The 18,177-nt window shown below is 38.4% G+C and overlaps 1 protein-coding gene across 3 annotated transcripts; it reads left to right on the top strand.

The window, feature by feature from the left end:
* The first annotated feature begins 339 nt into the window (after positions 1-339).
* On the top strand, positions 340-17,424 carry igsf8 (immunoglobulin superfamily, member 8). Of its 3 annotated transcripts, none has more exons than XM_041979601.1 (9): positions 340-504; positions 711-856; positions 2,980-3,360; positions 5,502-5,963; positions 8,469-8,650; positions 8,888-9,140; positions 9,689-10,135; positions 13,313-13,483; positions 15,689-17,424. In XM_041979601.1, the coding sequence occupies exons 2-8, from the start codon at positions 802-804 to the stop codon at positions 13,438-13,440; spliced, it is 1,908 nt and encodes a 635-aa protein (XP_041835535.1). In that variant the 5' UTR covers positions 340-504; positions 711-801; the 3' UTR covers positions 13,441-13,483; positions 15,689-17,424. The 3 variants fall into 3 exon arrangements, with proteins under 3 accessions (XP_041835535.1, XP_041835533.1, XP_041835532.1); XM_041979599.1 differs by lacking the exon at positions 15,689-17,424 and adding an exon at positions 13,917-15,648; XM_041979598.1 differs by lacking the exon at positions 15,689-17,424 and having other exon boundaries at positions 13,313-15,648.
* Positions 17,425-18,177: the final 753 nt, after the last annotated feature.

The following is an 18,177-nucleotide window of genomic DNA, read 5'->3' as shown; positions in this document are numbered from 1 at the left end:
ACATTATACTATATTTCTTTCCTTTTTCATGTCTTAAAGAGGTCTACTTTTTGAGACATACAACAGATTTTTCCAAAAGCATGATTTTGTTATTCACTAAATAATGCACATAAACATGAAACATGAAGACCTGAGTACACTACATTACAAACTCTGTGTGTTTTACTTTGTCGCCCTCTAGTGGTTAATTTTTACTTTACACTTTTTTAGTCTCCATTCTGATTGGTTCAAAATGTCATCGTCCCTTTAGTGACCAATGGCACAAGCTTGACTTCGTTTTCTCCGTGTCTGCTTTGCATACGTGCTCCTCCCTTTATGTTACCAGCCACTCTTTCTCCACCTCAACACACTCACATACACACACCCCAACGCTCTGTGATGCCAACCCCTCACTCCACGGTTGGACTGAATTGCACGTTTCTCGAGGCGGTATCATCTGAGAATTGGCCAGCATATTATGAACCAGTCGATGCGTTGATGGAGATGCGATGGTGCATGAAAAAGGTGATTAAATTAGCAGTTATGTTTATTTACATGTGCACTGCCATTCATTCGGCTTGCAGTTAGCTGAACGACACTAACTCCCCTCTCTGTGTAGTCAGTGCTCTACAACATTGTTTTTTCTTTTCTTCTTTCTGTCTTAATTTTTTGCTTTTCTTCTTTTAAAAAAACATTTGTTATCTGTTTTCCCTCGCAAATAACGATCCCAGGCGGGTGAACTATGATCGGCGGTAAACGAGCAGAGGAACACGGAGAGAGAAATTTGGCTCAACATAATCCATCTGGACTTCAGGGGGGAAGATGAGGACCATGATGGCTCCGATGCAAACGGCGTTATTCGTGTTTGTGCACTGGGGTGAGTTCATTCGCGTCCCTATTGTGCCTGTTAGCGTTGCACTCAATCGCATCGCCATCTGTCACATGGTTATACACTGCCATGATGGTTCCTCTGGTCCAGCTATTTGTTTACATATCATTTTACGGCAGATACCTTCGTTTTAATGGTTCTGCCTGCTTTGTTTTTTTAGCAGGATATGAGTTACTGACTCCTCTGTGGGATACATCAGATAATGTCACACCCTTGTGAAGTAAATCAATTTTATTATCTACAGTTGCAAGAGTAGGAATCCTCAGTCCAAGCTGGGATGTAGGCTACAGGTGTGTCTTTTTTTGTTGTGGTATCCAGGAAGTCCTGAGTACAAGAACTTCTGCACTAATCATTAGTTTCACCTTTTGATGTGACTTAATGATTTTTCTTCTTGTATCTTGTTGAAAGCCTGTTTGCCTTTAGAAACCTAGTGGTTTCTTGATTCATTTTATGTAAGCTTACTAAAGCTTATTTCTATCATCCAAAGTGTTAATATAACAGGTGTTTAAACTCTGCTCACAGCATTTATAATTAGATCAGTCATATCTAATAGCTGTACAAACAGATTTCCTTTGGGACAATAAAGCATGAGCGGTCCAACACATCGCTGTGTGTTCTGCATCAGAAAATTATGGCCCCCTTGTTGCACAGTGTCTAATCCAGACAGTATTGAGCATTGTGACGAGTCGTGGTGTCCCCCAGCCATATCAGACAGAGCCCAATGTTAATTAGGACTTGATCCGCTTAAGCCTCCCACTGGTCTCCCATGTCATTATCTATGGGTGTGTTGTCATTGTTGCTCTACCCATGTTAGAAAGCTCCAGTTGTTTTACCATGCGCCCTCTCTCTCACACATACTTGTCTTGTATTACTAGTTGTTCAAGTAGGGAAGCATGAGTTGGTAATGATCACAGCAAGGGTGTGTTTGTTTCTGTTAACATAATCTCATTTGCATTTTTTATTATAATGTTTGAGATTGAATTATTCTGTTAAACATGGAATATGTTTAGGCAGCAGTTCAGGCATCTTAGGTTTTGCTAGCTGGCCAAAGGACTTACTATAATGCCAGTGAGTTTATAATAATAATGACTTTGTCATATGTGGAAGTCATTTGGTCTCTTTGTTTGTCCTGTCCTTTTTCTAAAATGTTTTTTAGAAAAACAATGGCCCCTGGTTAGTGTCTCCCTCTAAAAGAGGAAACTACGTGGTTTGGATACATGCTGATTGTTATTACTTTTTCATTATCTGACATTTAAAGCACTTAAAATCAGCTTGTAAATCTTTTGGGAGGGCGATGACATTATAACAGTACAGCTTTAGCAAAAGAAGTTTTAGTGTCTGTGGCTAAAGGAGAGTTTTCAGTATTTTAACAGACCAGGTTGATCTGAGCCTAGAACTATTTCTGGGAAGATTTTAGGTGAGGTGTGGTTAATGAAGTCAGACAGTGAGACCTAGTGACATACAAACAGACTAAAACCTGAATGCTGGCTGCTCTCACCCCTGAGGCCCTCACATTGAATCGTTTTGGTATGAAGAAAATGCTGTCTGGTGATTTTTCAGTGCCATACATGAATTATTATTGTCTTATCTCGTGAATTGCTTCTATGAGAAACTACCCATGTTTTAGTCGGTATTGGACATAAATAACAAAGATGAACATGTAAACTTAGGCTTTAGAAAATTATAACATCTAATTCCTCATTATTTCACACACTTTTTAGACAAAATATCTAGTCATGGAGTAAATTACAGCTGCTTTCACACTACTTTTTTTGGTAATAAAATACTCTCCTTCTCTTATTTTTAATGAGATGTTCTTTTAAATATTACCCCTTGCCTTAACAAACAAAATGAGAGAATGAACTCATGTAGGTGATTGGATTTCATTTAATAAATGTAGAATTGTAAACTAATGATGGCCCAGAGCCTGAAGCTCCACAGCTATTTAATGCATTGATTCTGTCTTAGCGAGTCATCAGCTCAGGATATTGATCAGTGAGTCCATGTCCCAAACATGCTGAGAGGCACGACTTTGACCCACAGAAACCGAAACTGGCACTTTTCCCTCATGTCCTTCACACCCCTGCTGTCTCTGTTTATTTTTCTAACAGTGCTCCAGTATGCTGTGTGCCGTGACGTTTTTCTTCCCAATGGACCCCTCTTCCGTGTTGCTGGCTTCCCTCTCTCCCTGCCATGTAGCGTGTCGGGATATGAAGGCCCACGAACACAAGAGTTTGAATGGTTCCAATACAGGGATGATTCTGGTGGAAGGCAGATAGGAGTGGTGTCCACCAGGGACAAAGGCTTCCCATACGTCCCATTCCAGGCCCGCGTGAGGAACGGGGAGGTGAGGGTGGAGAGGGACTCAGGGGACAAGGTCCGATTGGTTATCCAGAGGCTCCGAGCTGAAGACCAGGGAAAATATGAATGTTACACACCCAGCACAGACAGCACCTACCAGGGAAACTACAGCGCCTCAGTCACTGTCAAAGGTAAGACACAATAGAGAAGGCAAGACTAATGTCTTTATATTGAAATTTAAATGACCAGTGGTGCTGTAGCAAGACTTGATATGCAGCTGAAGTTTATTCCAGGGTCTGGGAGCAGTGGCAGAAAAAACTCAGTCATCATTAGTTCTAAGGTCTGAACATAACAACTGTGATCAAATAAGCAGGCAAAGTAAAGTTCATACACATATTGTGATTTCATATATATATATATATATATATATATATATATATATATATATATATCTTCAGTCCAGATGAGTAACTGTAGAAACTCTCAGAAGGATTTGCGAGTGCTAATAATGACCGCAAGGAGCATCATGTTGTTTGCTATGAAATATGAAACCAATCTGTGCTTTGTTTTGAACCATTTTCATCTGGGTGTCAACCACCAACGATGAGATGATGCTTTTATGTTTGACACTTGAACAGCAACAACTGTACTGTAGCTGCTGGCCTGATGCTTTTTCAGGTGATTAAACAAATTAGTCTTGCTTTGTTTTCTTCCATTTGCCAGCCAATAAAAAAGTTTGCACATTAAATCGGAATAATTTTTACTAAATTTACTAAAACATTTCCATGTTACTGATGTAGTGGCTCCTTTCTGGCCAGCTTTAATCTCACCCCTTGTTTTCACAGCTCTCTTCATCTACTCTCATTCTCTCCCATGTTTCTGATCAGTTTCTTATCTTCTAATCTGGAGATTGTTTTGTCACCAAAATAAAAAGCAACATAAGAAGTACTGTACCAATCTAGATGTTCCATCAGAACAGCTCAACATGGTTAGCTTGCGCAGATATCACCATTATTGAGCTAATGGTTCTTTAACATATTATTACATATGTTTATCATCACTGTGGCTTTTTCTCAACCATAATTCGTAGCTACTTACATGCTGTTGGCTAAACAGACTCAACTGAATAGTATTTTCTCCACAAAAAACCAAACTTGTCAGTAAATTCTCCACAATTACAACAGCTTTAGCAACGCTTTAGTTATTGTTATCACAGGATGGGGCCAGTTTCTGTTTGTATATACATGCACATATAGTTGCACACATTTAGACCTTAAAATATGAATTTTAGGGCCTCAAAATATTAATTTTAATTAACTATTAATAACTATTTAATGAACAGATGTGTTTTCAGTGGTTTGATGAATGCGAGGGATGGATTCCCTTATTTTATGAAGGTTTTTCTCACAAAAGCTGCTTGTTTGTATTATTTTCTGTGCAGATGTTAAAATTTGACATTGATTTCATTTATACATTCTTATATATTTTATAACTTATGGGATGAAGAGTTGTGGAAACTGGAACTGAAAGTGTGATCAGTTTCATAATCTTGCTCACTCATTTTTTTGTTAGACATACGCTGATTTAAAGCACAACTTTTAGTATTTATGTAAAACACGTATTCTTTCAAATAAATATAAAATATTTAGTTTGGTTTCCACTGCAAAAGCCTTTTATCATCGAATACTGTCAGGAAGTTTGAAACGATGCCCCACCTTTGTAGCAGCTAGATGACAATCATGGTTTCGCTGTGACGTATACGGCTTACTGCTGCATCCAAGGATTATTATTCGTGAGGATTATACCATGACATGATCTTATCAGAAACTTTGCTTTACATCAGCCAGATGGATGTCTCAGTGAGAATTTGTAAAACAAGATTTGTCATTTGAAAATGTTATTTATACTTTCCATCTGGAGTTTCCACTCTGCTTCTGTTTGTGAACTTGTCACACTTGCAGAGCTCCATCTGCTCAAGCTGTCTAACATATTCAGGCATTTTTACACCAGCCGTATGCTTACTAGTTCAGTTTCTGTCAATCTTCCTCCTTGTGCACTGCTAAGTTTATCCATGTAGGATTCTGGGTGTTAGATTTTTAGATGAGCATAGTTGGTAACTTTTTAATCTTGTCCTTTTTTGGCAAAGCCACTCAAAGCCTGGTTAAAGAGTTGGAGCCACTTTCAGCCGACCCACTTCATGCTGTTCTTTCGTGCTCCAAACATAGAAACGTATAGACAGCACACAGACAATAGAAATTATTTGTTCCTCATGTCCGACTCCAGTAGATTCACAATGTGATGTAATTATCTGTATGTCTTTGTACATCTACAGTGATACCAGACACTCTCCAGGTCAGTTTTACACGGTCACTCACTGGGCAGCCCATGCCGGAAGGAGCTGAATTAACCCTAACCTGCTCAGCCAGCATCCAGTCAGAGCAGCTCACTCACCTGTCCATCACATTTGGGAAGCGTGGCAGTGGAGAGGCTTCAAGCAGTGGAGCCAGAGGGGAGGTCAGCAACGTTAGAGAAATTATCTCCATCGATAAATTTCTGGGGGTCGTCCCCGGGCGACTCTACAAAAAGCGCTATGACGACGGAGAAATCACTCTTGAGAAAAGGAACGGAGAAGGAGGGCAGGGTGTGTACATGATGAAGATGAGAGCAGTGCAGCCGGATGACACCGGCTCGTACTTCTGTGAGGCGTCACAGTGGATTCTGGACCCTGATCGATCATGGCAGAGGATTGCTCAGAGGACGCTGGATATTGGCAACTTGACTGTTCAGCAACTAGGTCAGTATAAGAATAACATGGAGCAGGGGCCACAGGTCACAACAAGCATGTTGCACAACAGCTGATTGTTTTCTCCCGTGAACAAAAAAGAATAATATCTTTTATAGCACCTTTAAAAACTGTGTTTAAAAAGTGCTGTACTAAAGCAAAATAGACATAGAGGTACAAATAAAAGAAATGTCTAAACATGTCAGATAAAAGATTTTGAAAGATTTTCACGAACAGGAAAATTTTAAATTTGAGAGTACAAAGAAACTTAATGTACATGAGTTAAGAAACATCAATAAAATTGTCAGAAGTATCAGCAGAACTCAGAAAAACAGAATGAATAAAATCAATCAATAAAAGCAGAAATCTCTATTTTAAACTGTTTCTGTTGTTTAATTATTTAAAAATAGGGAGCAAGCATATATATATAATATATATATATTATTATATATTCTCATGTAAATATGCAAGTCGATAGCCAATAACTAATTTTCATCTTTAGTCCCTAGGCTGGTAGATGGGCTTACAACAATAAAGTACAATGACATAAAACACAGACAACATATAACATAATAGGTCTGTTGATTTTCAACTCATTCCTCAGAAAGTAATCCTTTGGAATCTTCTGTGGATCTATTTGGATTTGATGGATGACGGTCACTTTCTTCATACGGAAGCAATGGGAGCCTGCCTGGACTCATAGAGTCAATGAGTACACTGGACTGTGTCCAGAGTTTTACGCTTGGATGTTTGCGTTACTTAGAGCTTAAGTGAATGTTTTGGCTTGCTGACCCTTTTGCTTGGCGCTTGTACGGGTGGTTGGTTGGATAAAAAGATGGACATTTGTATTCAAGCTGTCCTGCCTGTTAGCATCTTGGATAAAGTGCACTGAATGTAGTTTCAAAGAAAGTTTAACGCTGGCTGATATCTGGTAATGAAGGTTTAAACTAAACATTATATTCAGTAGTTTCATAATGAAAATCACTGTCAACAGTAGGTTGACTTCATCAAATGTCTCATTTAATTTATTTTAATAAAATAAAAAGGTGGTATAAAACCCAAAAACTGTATTTTGCCATGTTAAAAAAATGGGTAAAATAAATTGTTACACTTTTTCCTCCTGAAAATGATCATTAATTTAAAGTAGTTACTAAGGAATTTTCTCCAATTCTGTCTGTTCAGCACTGGAGTGGTCAGACCATCTAAATATACAGCCCCCGCGTTGCTTATCCAGCTGGATTTAATAAGTCAATAGCAGGCTGACTGCATGGCCAGATAACTGCCTGTGGCCTTGCTGTAGATCTGAAGGATTATATCATCTTTTCTCCCACCTTGGCCTCTTGTAGCCTGCAGGGAGAAATGACTATCTTTCTGTCAGACTGATGTGTCTATTCTTTTTAAAGTTGTACTGCTGTTTCAATCCCTGTTTCTTTAACCAGGTTTTTCATTACTTCTAAAATAACATGTTAGTGATGAGAGGAAGGACAGACACAGGTTTTAAAATGCAGCAGAGCTTAACATTTTTAGGTTGTATTCTTGAACTTCTGCAGTAAAATTGTGGCTATACTTAACGAATGAGAACTCATCAGTGCATGCATTGTCTTTTTTTAAATTACAGACACTCACAGACAAGCACGACTTAGTTGTGCATTTTTGTGTCCTGTTGTCAGAATAATACAATGGTCTCCTTTTGTTTGCATAAATAATGCATCTTTTATCAAGAGGCATGCGTGTTGTGGTTAAATGAGTTTTTGCACACAGAATGCATTAGTGTTGACATCTTATTATGCTAAGCTATTAGTGAGGTAGTTTATTTACGTGCAAACTCAAAGAGTGAAGATGGATTTATGCATGTGCTGTTGTGAGTTCATGACCCTTGACTGTATCTGTTGTTGATGAAGCTGATAAGGTGCACATTCAGTGTGATGGTGGGTTTTTAGAGCACATTTATTTTATGCATTATGAACAGAAGTTGCCATGAAGTTGCCATACATTTGATTACCAAGTCATTTACCTAGCATCATCTATTTGCTTCTGATTATTAATCACTGCATTGATATTCTATCTCTTAATACCATTCAGTAATATTGGTTTAGAAACCCAAATCTACCTGAAAGTAGAGATCTAAGTGTAAAATGGGAGCATTACTTCAACAAAGATGATTTTTTTTTCCTTTTCTGAAATATGTTTTATTACCACATTACCTCTCAGATTTATGTGCAAAACATTTCATTCATTGTTTTATTATAATGCTCAATTTTGATATACACTCCTGGAATTTATCATGTTTGAGGCAGTTTTGTTTGTTAGATTTTTGGTGTCTGGCTGAAGTGGAAATCCATTTTATCCTGTCCATTAAATGTATGATGTACCGGGGAAGCCAGTGTAGTCTTCCCACAACTTCTATTCACAATATATTACTTCCTATGATTTTTTTTCTTTTTATTGTCACAGTTTTAGTGCCTGTTTGAAGCCTCCACCCAGAAGAGTTTCTCATACTTCTCTTCCTCTCTCTAGCTGAGTCTCTGAGTGTAGCATCCTCACCCAAAGGCGAGGTAACCCTCCAGATTGGCTTCCCTCTCATCCTGACCTGTGAGGTGTTGGGGTTGCCATCTGAAGTAAATTCGGGCCTCCTGGTTCAGTGGATGAAAAGGGGATCTGTCAGCGGTGAGGCAGTAGTTGGAACCGGAGGAGTGGAGGTATTGTCATTCTCATTCTGCTCATTCATTTAAGATTAATGTGGTTTATTATTTGCAGCTCAGTGATTTTTCTTCTACCCAATAGGACAAGGCTGATGTAAAAGAATTTAAGTGAATACGCAACCCATAAAAATGACTGATATTTGACAGAAATTGTGATTTAAATGTATTAATAAGTCCTCTAAATTACATTTCCCTTTACAGTCTAACTGTACACTGTACTTCCTTTCTGTTTAGGTTGAGGTGGCCCGGATGAGCCCAGATGGTATTGTGAACTGGGGGGACGACCTCAGCAGAGCCAGTGGTGGCTCTATGGAGAAAGTGGGAGACGGAAAGTACTCTCTGAAGCTCTTCTCAGCCCGGCCCTCCGACTCAGGAGTGTATCGGTGTGTGGTGAGTGTGTATGCTGGCAGGAGGAACCCTAGCCTTGCTACGCCTGCAACGCTTACCCAGAGGTCAGAGGGAGTTACAGTCAACTTGAAAACCAAAGGTGAGGCCTCAGCTTAAATTAGGAGTGAACGATGGTTTGGTCATTTTGAAACTAAATTAGATGTTTTCTATCAGCACAAGTTCTGCACAAAAGTCTGGTTCTTTTCTGTTTTAATATTTTAGGAGCTTCTGTGTTATCCTGGCCTGAGAGATTGTTTGAAATTTAGGATTTATTGAGTGTCTTGTTGGCCAAAAAGCCTGGGATGTGTGCCATTTGGCTGCAAAATGTTGTGCTGAACTCTGTAGCAAGCCATCTAAATCTTTGTTACAGCATTACTGATGTGTCTCCAAGATAATTCTATTAAGAAAATCTGTAAAATATCTTAACAGAATATTTAAAAATGAAAATGTTTTTTCTGGTTTTCTTCAGCTCCTTGGATCAAGCACACACTTCTAAAAGCTTAAATTTGCAGTTTGATTCTGTTTATTTGATCATAAGATTTGTTTTGCCGCTCAACCATATCCAATGCCTCAATCACTGTGTTTGGTTTGTGTTTCATTAACTCTTGCTGTTTTTTTTTCTTTTCAATGTTCTGTTTCTTCCCTTAGATGTGTTGGTTTCAGCTGTGGCTCAGCTCCCTCGTGGCCCTTTGCTCAAACGGGGCAGCACCATCACCTTAATCTGCAACGCTACTGTGACTACCACAGGTCCTGCCCAGGCTCAGGTGCAGTGGCTGCGTTGGCCAATCCCTGAACCAGTTATCAGGAGGAAATCTGATGTTGCGCCACAAGATCCACCTGCTGTGCAAAAGCCTACACTGATAGCTGCTCTAATGTACAACGGTGTTTCAAACATCTACACCAACGGCAGTGAGATTAGCGTTGACCGGCTGTCAGCCGTCAGCTATAGACTGAGGGTCCACGTGGCAACATTGGAGGACCAGGGCATGTATGCATGCCATGCTCAGGCATGGGGGCAGGACCCACATGGAGGCTGGTACAACACTGGGGCCAAAGCAGAGTCAAACGCAGTGACTGTTTACCTCTACGCCAGAGGTAAGGACCTTCTTTTGGATTTTTTTCCTTTGCCATAATTATTGTAATGGTAGTTAGATATTTTAGGGACCAAACAATGATCCTTTCACTGAAAATATGGCTTCATATCTAATTTTTCTTCAGCTACAACCACTTAAATGTGGTTGTTACATGCAAAAAGGCTTTTCATCAGATCTTCCAGAGCAGTGGTCCCAAGGGGATCCCCCAAAAGGCATAGGGGGATTTCGAGGCTTTGACTGTTCAGAGCCAATGTGATTTAAATTAAGGCCATCTTCTACAGCAGGGAACTCCGGTCCTCAAGAGCCACAGTCCTGTAGGTTTTAGATATTTCTTTGCCCTAACATCTGATTTCAACAAAATTGATCAAGTCATCAAGTTTTGCTCAGTGACTTATTAATTTGAATTAAGTGTGTTGAAGCAGGAAAACATCCTAAACTTGCAGGACTCTTGAGGACCGGAGTTGCCGACCCCTGTTGTAGAGCTTTTGAGATTTTAGTGACATGTGATGCTCACAAGATTTATTTTGGCTTTCAGGATCACAGGGGTGGATCAAAGAAGGGGTCAGACTGACAAACTTTGGTTTTGGTCAGAGGACAGCCAGTGCAAATTTTAAGCATATACTCTGGATTTTGAGCAAATCTTTCACTTTCTGTTAGTTGATTCCACCAATAATCTTTTCTAAACTTTTAATAGTGAATAGCAGGGCTCATTTCCTTTGTATTTGCATCTTTCAAATGTGGTTAGTCTTACTTATTACTGATCTAGGTGTTTCAACTTTAGAGTTATGAAATACAACAATTTTGAATTGAAGTTGTGGTTCTTTAAATAATGGAAATTCACCCTGAACGTTTTTCTGCTCAGTTTTTTTTTATCCAACCTTTAGGGAAAATGTGTTAAAATATTTTAGTTGGACAGCTAGTGTTCACACAAGTCTTTCCAGCAGTAAGAGATTATTTATGATTCTTTCTGCCTCCCCTGCTGTACATTTGGAGGAGGTTTGGGTGCATTTTGTTTTGTTAGTCATCGAGATACAGTCTAAATATCCAGAATGTGTCTTCGATGTTTACTTTTTCTCCTGTTTGACAAAACATTTTGTACGCCTGGATCCTTGTTTACAGCTATAGTAAATGAGCTTCTGCAGTAATTAAATGAATCACCAGTGCAAACTGGGCTTTGTGTATTTTCTGTGTGCAACCTGGATTCACTTCAACCAAACAAAACTGTTTTCTTTGCTAAATTTGCAAGTTTCAATTTAGTTATTTGAATTAATTTGATAAATTAATTAAATCAGGATAGTAATTTTATATTGTGGTAATAAATGCTCACAAACATGATGGCAATGACAATATTTATATTTACTTATTTAGCTAGCATTATTTTTTTTATCATTATCATTACCAAAAGACTTAGAGGGGAGAAAAAGTATTTAAGCCTCAGCAAAATGAGAAACCCTGTCCTACATATATAAGTATCATCATCACTTTTTTAATTGGTCCCTCAAGAGGGCAGTTTGTTTTGCAGCAGACATGTACAATCATCAGTCATATTTAAAACACAAGACATAAAAAATAAAAAGCATAAAACACAAAAATATACAGAGCAGCTAATTAATACAGATGTGCCAAGTCCAATCATCTAAAAACAAGGTACACAATAAAAAATAAATAACCAACAATAGAGGTGCAAAGTATCTGCAGCGTAGTGCAGTTACCTCTTCATCTCTGGGGCATTTAGAGCCCAGATGGAGAGAGGCACAAAGGAAAACTTGTATCTGGTTTTTGTAGCAGGAGGAACAGGCAGGCGGAGACCAGAAGGAAGTAGCTTGTATTAATGGTTCAGAGGATGCATTTGTTAATAAAAATGGCTTTCACTTTCTTCATCGCCCTGATGTTAAATACGTTATCCAGGCTCCTGAATTTCTTCCCAGCTACTTTAGATGCTGTGCGCAGATTTCTTCCTAGGGAGTTCTTTTCCCTGATGGCAAGGTTTCCATGCCAACAAATGATTGAAAAGGAAATGACAGAGTTAATACAAGCACTATAAAACATTTTCACATGGCTTCTATCTATCTGAAATTTAGCAAACAAAGCATATCACAGTTCATATCAAACTTCAGTTTATCAATTATAGTGCCAAGATATTTGTAGTTGGTCACCAACTCAACTGGCTGGTTATTAATAACACAATATTTTTGCCTTGACTAGTTTTTCTAATTGTTTCATCATCATAGAGCTACCGAGGACATTCTTTAACTAACTGACCTCTTATGGTGAAGCTGCTAAGCAGAATTGTTACCCAATATATGTTGGCGTATCACATCATAAGCACTGGCGCTGCTGCGCCGCTCTGTCACCCGAGCCATGTTTCAGGTTTCCCCATGTTTTTGGTATTGTTGAGATTAGGACCTATGGGTTCATTGTCCTTTTTAAGAATCTAGTTGTGTCCAAGTTACAATTGTCAAGCTAATAGTTGAAGGTTTTCCATGTCATCAACTTCTATGTTTAGTCAAGTTTGATGGTGACTATTTTGGTGAACAGGCTTCTTTCAGTCAGTGGTGCTGTGAAACTTCCTGTGACTTGCATCTTTGCTTTTTCTTTTTATTTACTATTTTTCCAGATCATTAGACCCAGTACTCTGCTTTATTTTATTTATTTAGTTTTTGCTGTGGATAAGGTAATGGGTACTCATTAGGACTATGGGTTGCATAAAAAAGATGAATGTAGCAACCAACAAGGAAGTCCAATGCCATGGACTGCCAGCAGTCTCATTCAGCCTCCTTTCTAAAACCAACAAATTCAGATGGACTACTGAGTCATTTTTCCCCACAATAAAACATCAGGTCACTAATCATTTCAGGCTGGCCAGTGTACGGTGTATTTTAGATCTCAGTAAAGTGGTTACAACTCTGTTTTACATTAACCTACTTGATCTTTGCTCATTGTTTTGTGCAAAAACTGCTGTCAGATTTTTTTATGCTCTCTCTCATCACTGAAAGTAAATAAAGAGGACTCAGCAAGTTAAAATGGAAAGTAAAATGATCCTGATATCAAGTATGCTGACTTAAAACACTTTGTTGTGCTCACTAACATGAAACTAGCTCATGTAATTGTAGTTGCTCCATTATGATGTCAATTTCAGTTTATCACAATCTTGTTCTCTTTCTCCTCTTTTCTTCAGTTGCTGACCTTCTGCTCATCCCTTTGGTGATTGGCGTCTCATCCGCCTTGTTTGTTGGGATCTTCATCATTGCAACGGTAACCTGTTGCTTCATGAGACGCCTGGCGAGGCAGCGTGCCCAAAAATAAGTGTCTACTTTGTTGCTGATTTCTCATTAAGTGGCACAAAGAAGTGACACACACATTATAATGAGAAAAAAATGTCTTTCCCTTATGATTTCAAGACAAAAGGAAGTGGCATCTTTTCTGCTGATTTTCTGTGTTTTGTTCAATTTCTCATCAATGCAAAAAAAAAAAAAAAAAAATCTGCTTATTATTATTATTTTTTTTTATATATATTTTTTTTTATCCAAACCTCTGGACACAACATTGTTTAGTGGTGACACCAGTGGGCATGACAGATTTTTGCAAGTGAGTAAAGACATTTTTGGAACTTTTTTCTATGGTATCCTTGACCACAGTTTTAGTGATTTCCTTATTTCTCCTTATTCTTGTGTTTCCTTCTGGAAAAAGGTCAGAATGCATGTATAAAAAGTGTCAAAGCTGAAGAGGGTTTGTAAATTTGTTTTGACTAATCTAACTGTAGATATTTTTTTTCTGTACAGGCACTTGTCCTCTCGGAGGGTCCGTTATTACAGTGTGTTGCTACTAAACTCATCAGATGTTTTATATGATGCTGGATATGTACGTCATGTTATGACTAACTGTGCAAGTTTCCCATAAACAAGGAAAGTTCTGCATTTTCACAAATAGCTGATGGTGTTCCTGTTGCTTCTTTCTCAGATAGTATGTGGTTATTTTAACTCACAACCCAATAATGTGTAAATGTGCATGGTTGAGGTAATACTGCTGACAGTCACGTGAATGCTGATGGGAGCAGTTCATCCTCCAGATACTCGATATGAGCAGGGAGAGTCCAGCACCTACGGTCCAGCACCACACTGCATGCAAACAAAGTGTCTGTCTGTGAGTTAATAAGTAAGCTGCTGGCTGGGGACTTTCTGATGCAGACCAACTGAGTACCATTTGTAATTTTAGGCATTGTTTCCCCGTTATGCTTCTAGCTGTGATGAGTTTTCCAAACAGATTTGAAGATTTGCATTGTTTTGACTAAGATAAGTAGAGAGATAATATTGCACAGAGTTTAAATATGTAAATACTCAACATGATTTAGCTGTTCTAATATTTGTAGTGTAAGTAAGACTGTGCTGTAGCACCATGTTTCTTTGTCAGGCAGCTGTGTTTAACATTCTGCAGCACTCTTCTTTGCTCTTTCAAAATCACTCGGATAAAAATGGAACTGGGACCAAAGCTTCTTGGGATCCTATTACTTGACTATTTTACAGCTGAAAAGTAATTTCCTTTCTTTTTTTTTGGTGGGATTTTTCTGTTTGTGGAATTAAAGTTAAAGTGACTGAGATTTAAGAGCAGTACTGTAAAAAGAAATTCTTTTTTTTTACACTGTTTATGGATATTTGTCCCTAAGCTGAAGATGTCTTCAAGAGATCTACTTTTTGACTTGTCTCACTATCGGCGTCATCGTAGTCATCATGTGGTTTGGGGTTCTTATTTGTACTGCCAAGAATTGTTATGACTATGGCTCGAGTTGCTAGCCCACAAAAATCTGTTGGACAGATTTTCTGTGTCTACACACTTAAAATGGGAGAAATCCATTCTCTTTCTTTTGAAAGTAACACTTAAATAAAGTGTTTTCAGCCAAGCAGGTCCACATTGTCTGATCATGCATGGTTACATGGATGGAGTCTGTCAGTCTCTGTAGGAGTTCCTCTAAATCTCCTTCTCCTCCCTAAACTGCACTCTCTAAACCCTGATTATGAATATTTACAGACATTATGGAATAAAATCACAGCTCTGCTTGCTTCATGAGCCAGTTTGTTCCAGATGAACTGCTCAAAGCTGATCTGTTCCCACACATTGAACACATTCATACTCTTACACACACACACAGAGATATACACGTGCACACAACTGCAGTAGCAACAGGACAGTGGTGGCTGGCTGGTATTTCAGATGGAAGTAAGCGAATATCTGCGTGTTTATCTCTAATCCCTGGTTATGGCTGCAGTATTATGCTGCCCATCCCCCCCGCCTGTGTGTGGCTCCCATACGATTCATTTCAGTCTCTGCTTCCTGAGAATTACAGCCCCTCGTGAACGGTTTGAGTATGAAAACAGCTGTTTGAGATGTGTTTTATGTGAAACCCTTTCATGAAGGTGTTTTATAAATGCAGTTTATTGTTAAGTTTTGCTTTTCATGGTGCTTTGGCAAAACTGCCAGCTGATAAAACCAATAAACCACTCTGGATTTTTAATGTCACTTTACCTTCTCTGTGCCTTTTTGTTTATTTTTGACAAAGGTCCATCTTCAGACAACTTGGACGTGTTCCAGTTAGAGCCCACTGGGGACAACTGAGTCATTGCAGTCTGTTCTGTGGGGAGGAATTTAATCAGTCTGTCTGACAAAGTACTCAGGAATTAGTTTACATTTATCTTTCATCCTGAAGTATGAAAAACCAGAATATTTCTTATGGTTGCTAAAGTTTGTTTTCACTAAAGAAGAGGCTTGTATTTTAGCTCAAATTTGCATTAGCTATTTGTTAGTCTTTCATTTTGCATATATACAAAAGGTATTCCTGTAGAAACGATGCCATTGAAAGCTGTCAAGAGTAAGAAAAGGGAAGATACTTTTAACTGCAATTATCTTTATATAAACGATGTGGTACAGTGTTTTTATTTTTACAGTTCATGAATTTAGGTTTTTCTTTTGCAATTAGTGTCATCTATCCTCTTTCATGGTGCATAAAGTAAATTTGATCAAATAAGGCAATTGCTGTTGCAAATAGCAGATAATGTTTGCAGCTAACTGGTTATCACAGTAGAGCATTTTGTAGCTGAACAGTGTGATATTACTGGAGATCAAAGAAAAACTAATGCGAGAAACATGATTCCAAATTAATTACAATGTTAGATTTCTTATGGATTTATGAAAAGACAAAAGGCAACTGGATTTGTTCAAATGATTTAATGTGGTAAATACTGGGGTTGGCTCCTCTTCTTGGCCACAGTGTCCAAACTATATTTAAGTGAGGAGGCATAAAGTGGTGTGAAAGATTAAAATGCAAACTTCCATTCCTCACCTCAATTTCACATTGGATCCAAAATGTGCATTAGGAGGCTTTGAATATTAAATAGCTAAATATAATGGCAAAATCCATGAAAGCAAATATGCCACAGCCCAAGGATGTGAAGGAGAAGAGAATTTGGGGATGAACAGTATGTCAAACTTGATGTTAATTAAGAAAATGGTGTATTTAACTTTTAATAGTTGACACAAGTCTATTAAATTCCTCTCAGCCTCTAATATTTTCTGTCACACCTTTGCCTTTCTGAGCGCCAACTTTATGCTGTATCAGTTTACAGAGTATTACATCACTAATGCAAACACTGTACTAGTGTTAATCCTCTTCTTCCTGTGTGACGTTGCAGGCAGCCTAACAAAAGCTTTGTGGCATGCTGATAAGGCGCTGCAGCCTGTGGTTGATTGGTTACCATACCTGCTACATCGACCAATCCCTTCCTGCTGAATGTCTACCAAGTCAGGACTAAACCTGCGCCATGTGCTGCAGGACAGGGACACAGCCTCTAACTGTTACAAAGCCTCTTCATAGATGCCTCGCAACTGAAAGGTTTTGAGCTTTGTTAATCTCACCAAAGGAAAGAATGAATGATGACTAAAGCGATGAAATCTTAATGAAACTAGAAATGAAATTATTTTTTTTAGGTTTTGTAATGCTGTTCATAATAAATACAGCTGAAATAAATAATAATAAAAAAAACAATTATTTAGTTTATAGTCAGTAAAACTGTTTTGTGGTCTGAGTCTCTCAGAGCTCATTACATGGAAATATGTAAATTTAACTGCATTTAGGGAGGATATGATTTATATTTTTAGACCTCTTTAGCTTGTGAAAAATACAGTACTTTTTCCTCCCATAAATTACCATTCAGATGACTAGCTTAGCTTGAAATAAAGAATGGAAATAGGCAAATGAGTGGCCTGGCTTTGTCTGAATATAGCACCTCTAAAGCTCAGGAAAAAAGAACATCAGATGTTGCTTAGCCTGAATAAAATAGAAATGTATAATGACTTTGCACTGTATAATTGTCCAAACTGCCAATAAGCAGGCTACTTAATGATGAGTGTACACTCAATTCCAGACATGTTACTCTAGGTCAGTGATTCCCAAACTTTTCTGCAGGGCCCCCTATATTATTTATTGACAACAGTAATGTTTAGCCCCCCCCATCTAGTTTTGATACCTGTGCAATAACTATTAATTTGATTTAGTCTGGCTATGCACCTCCTGCCCATCCCCCAGTTTAGGAACCACTGCTCTAGTTGCACTTAAAAAAATAATAATCCAGCAACATAACACCTGAATAACAATGCAGAGATAACAGTGAAGAGCACATCTTAAAATTTAGAACAGCATATAAAAACATCCTCTGTAGCTTATTTACACATCATTCCTAAAATCAGTAGCTAGACTCTTCTCCTCTGTTGTTCCCCGGTGGTGGAACGATCTACCAAACTCCGTCCGATCCGCAGAGTCCGTATCCACTTTTAAGACCAAGCTAAAGACTCAGTTGTTTAAGGAGCATTTCCACATTTAGCTTAACTAAATGAGTCAGAAAGATTTGTCCAGCTTTTTGGCTCAACCAAGTACTGAAGAAGCTGTGTGCACTTATGCCCAAGATGATATTGTGTGATGAAATCATGCACTTATGCCCAAGTTGATATTATGTGATGAAATCATGCACTTATGACCTAGTTGATATTGTGTGA

This window comes from Melanotaenia boesemani, chromosome 3 (genome assembly GCF_017639745.1).
Source record: "Melanotaenia boesemani isolate fMelBoe1 chromosome 3, fMelBoe1.pri, whole genome shotgun sequence".
Classification (NCBI taxonomy): Eukaryota; Metazoa; Chordata; class Actinopteri; order Atheriniformes; family Melanotaeniidae; genus Melanotaenia; species Melanotaenia boesemani.
This window is presented reverse-complemented; position numbering and strand designations above follow the sequence as displayed.